The following is a 3,650-nucleotide window of genomic DNA, read 5'->3' as shown; positions in this document are numbered from 1 at the left end:
CAGTGGGATCAGAGGGATGGCGAGGGCCTTGACTCTGCCTCTGGGGCTTGATGAAGACTCTTGCACAGGGTGACGATTTAAGACTACTAGTTGAGAAGCCACAGGTCCCCTTCCCCGACGGGACTGCCCCATGAATATAACAGTCAGCCCCAGAGGGCCTTCCATTTTCCTTACCCTTGCCGGATCAAATCGTACTTGACAGTTGTAAAATCACGGGGATCTGGAGAAGCCACGCAGGTATCCACGAAGACCCTCAGGCTGGGATTGGGGCTGCGGACCGTGGCCTGGAGGAAGACTTCGTTCCTCTGCCTGGCATAGTACGGCCCCCTGCTCCCCGCGGGCTGGGCCACGGGCAACTCGAGGAATGATATGGCCACATCGTAGCCGGCACCCTGCCTCGGGATGTCCGCCCCAGGAACAATTTCAATGGCTGACTGGCCGTCTGCCCTGCAGGTGAGCTTCAGCTGAGGCACCTTGTGTCTCACAATGACCCGGCTGGGGTGGCCCGACATTCGGCCTCTGATGGAGTTGGAGTAGCTGCGGGAGCCAAGGCTTTCCTGAGAGGACAAGAGGGGAGCTGGTGGCTGGTGCTCCTGGCCGCCGACAAGCATCTTCCTTTATGAGTGGAGACCTCTGCTGCTTGGTGCTAGCTCGCTGACGGGCTGGAGGCCAGAGGCTTTGGGCCTCACCTCCGCGGTACCTAATGCCATGATGCGGTGACCGTATATCTTTGCTCCTTGGAGTTTGGGGTGCATGCAGGGAGCCCCCGGTGGGTGAGCCTGGACTCCCTTCTCCCCTCCCGTGAGGGCCGGGCTGTGGCGGGAGGCCCCCACTGGCTACTGTGATCCTCCACCCATTCCCCTCCTCAGCCCGTGGGCTTCTCAGACAAGCGCAGACACCCGAGCTGAATTCCGATCCTCGCTCAGGCTCTTCCTGCGAGGTCAGGCCACGAGCGCTTACACAGTTAGTACTGTCCTAACCCCAGACCGGTTGTGACTCCATGTGAGCTGTGGGCCTGGCCCTGGTGACTTCTGCTTTCAGCTTTGCTCCCTCGAATCCAGCATAACTTGAAGGAGCTAACGGGGCGCTGATGGCTGATGAGCAGAGGGCCACCGCCTCTGGCAGCCTCCTTCCCACAGCCCTGTGTGTCACCTAGAGACTCAGCCTGCTCAGGGACATTTGTTCAAAGAAGCCTCGCTTTGCGTGACTCAGGTCCTGTGACATTCGGCCCTCCAAGGACTGCTTAGACCACTGTCTCTCTGGCCTGTCTTTTCAGACATTTTCTTTTCTACTCATCCTGCCCCCTCTCCAGCCCCCATTATGAAATGTTAGTACGACATACACACTGCATAGATTCTGTATGTGTATCTGTGCTTTATCCATTAAGAAAGCTTTTTTGTTTTTTGGCCTTAAGAATCAATATCTCTTCTCCCCCTTGAGGGTGACGTCACCCTTGGTGAGAAAGCACAGTCTAGAAAAGCTAAACTCCGTGAACACGTGAATCTGCCCCTTTCTGACTCGACCTTGGGCTTCCTGGAGTTCACGGGCCTCGAGTCCCTTCCTGAGCCCTCCATGCTTGCGGCTGCCTTGGGGCCTGTGCGCCTGCCCACTGCCTGCCTGGGGCATTCCTCCTGTCCATCCTGACCTGGCTCCACCTCCTCATTCAGGCCTTGGGCCTTGGGCCTTGGCCACCCTGTTCGAAGTGGCCTTCTGTTCCCTTCCTTGCTTTATTTCTTCTTAACCCTGTTTTCTAGGAAGGACTCTCATTTGTGTGTTGGTTCCATGCCTGTCTCCCTTTTCTGGACTGTAAGAGCCGTGGACAGGCCCTGTCAGTCTTGTTGGCTGCAGAGTCCTCAGTACCTAAAAGGTTGCTCGTTCATTGGCTCTGAAATCAGACACAGAAGCTTTCTGTGGTGTTCTCCCAGTGGGTGGCCTGGGACCAACCGTCACCCCAGGTGGTCCTGACCTGCTGTGTCCTCTGGCCCTGGCACAATGCTCAGCATACAAGGCTTGCTGAGGAAGCCAGGCTAGCCAGGGCCAGAGAGGACAGCTGAGCATCCTCCCTTATGGCCCAGAAGCTTCTGGGGCTGTCCTCCTCCCAGACACCAGGGGGCTTCCAGCATGGCTCCTAAGGCAGAAACTTCTGAGGTGAAAACTAGAATTTCCAGAGCAAAAAAATGACTGTGGTCTGCACATACCCAATAGCCAAAATGTCACATATGGAATGAAAGTGATTATTGGCATTGTGAAGACTATTTGAATGAATTCAATTTCCAACCAAGTCACGTCTTGTGGCTTTCCTCTCTTTCCACCCAGGTTTTTAGCCGGTGGTTGAATTTTGAAACCTTTCTCCTTGGCCTCTATCCACAGAAGGGTGCCACCACCTTGTCGACTTCTTACCTGCTGGACAGTGCCACAGCGGCCATAGGGAATGCTGAAGATCAGGTAGCGCCCCGTGACCTGGGGGCGACAGAGCTCATCGTTCAGGTGGACATCCCAGGAGGAGTAGCCCAGTCTCCGGAGGTATCCTCGGTCAATGACGACTTGGAAGAGGTGAGGCAAGCAGGAGAGCTGGGCTGCAGGAGGAGGGGGTGGGGAGAAGCTCACACGGAGAACCTGGTACACTGGTCTGTAGGGCTGCAGTGCCGGGTGTGGCCGTATGTTTATCAAGTACCATGGACAGTACCCCGGGTTGGCTGAGTTCTCATCACCACCCCCACCTTAGACGTGACTTTCATTGACTTTATTTATATCTCCTTTTTCCAAAAGTCCCACCATATCCTTGGGGATCCCACCCACAGCATGCATCCCATGGGATGTGAGTCAGAGCCTCTTCTAAGGATTTCAAGGACCACTCATTTCACATGTTGAGAACACCTGAGCCTGAACGTGTGTCTATCTGGGCTTTTGTAGGAGAGGTAGGTTGGAAAAAGAGTGGAAGCAAAGGGGGAGGCAGGATGGGTGCAAAGGGGCTTCTTCCCCAACCTCCCAAAGCCCAGTGAGTGGACAGAGACAGAGAAATTTCAGTAGAGACACAGAAGCTGGTCCCCCTCACGGCCTGTTCTTTCTCCCTCAGACCACTGCTCTCCTAGACCTCCTGTTCTGCAGCCTCAGACTCTAGGAAAGAAGGAGATTTTGCCATTGTCCTTGGGTACGACAGAGTCAGCTCTCCATGGAGAGGGAAGAATGATGAAAAGCAAATGTCAACTGTGCAGAAACACTGGAAGAGGGTGATGGAGCCAGCGGTAGACACGCAACGTAGGGAAATGGGCTGATTTGATGTAGCTATTGAAGTTGGAATACAATGGCATGAAATTACCCCAGGGCGATGCCAGAGGAAGGAGAACCCAGGGCCTCCTGGTGAGCCGGAGGGAGGGATTCTGGCATGTGTGAAGCAATGTTGACAATGTGAGTGTCACCACCACAAAGATTTGCTGGAGCAAGAGAATAGTAAGTAAAGGGCTTTGCAGGTGGTAAACACCGTCTCACGCATGAACTCTGGTTGGTGACCCTTCCCATGCTCACGGCACACTCGGAAACTCAGGCTGGGAAATACGAAGTATGTGACCCCAGCACAGAAGCAAGACAGGGCAGTAACCTATGGCCAGTGCCCAGGCCAGGAAGCACAGTGACCAGACTCACTCAGCCCC

General features: G+C 54.9%; 1 protein-coding gene across 1 annotated transcript in view; it reads right to left on the bottom strand.

Moving 5' to 3' along the window:
• LOC105306712 (deleted in malignant brain tumors 1 protein-like) overlaps positions 1-3,650 on the bottom strand; it is a 95,385-nt gene that overhangs the window by 4,462 nt on the left and 87,273 nt on the right. The window contains exons 23-24 of the mRNA XM_011381895.1: positions 2,401-2,576; positions 175-557 (exon numbers count right to left, since the gene is read on the bottom strand). Of these exons, the coding sequence (XP_011380197.1) occupies positions 175-557; positions 2,401-2,576 (559 nt within the window). The remainder of the gene's footprint in view (positions 1-174; positions 558-2,400; positions 2,577-3,650) is intronic.

Source organism: Pteropus vampyrus, unplaced genomic scaffold (genome assembly GCF_000151845.1).
Source record: "Pteropus vampyrus isolate Shadow unplaced genomic scaffold, Pvam_2.0 Scaffold454, whole genome shotgun sequence".
In the NCBI taxonomy this organism is placed as follows: domain Eukaryota; kingdom Metazoa; phylum Chordata; class Mammalia; order Chiroptera; family Pteropodidae; genus Pteropus; species Pteropus vampyrus.
This window is presented reverse-complemented; position numbering and strand designations above follow the sequence as displayed.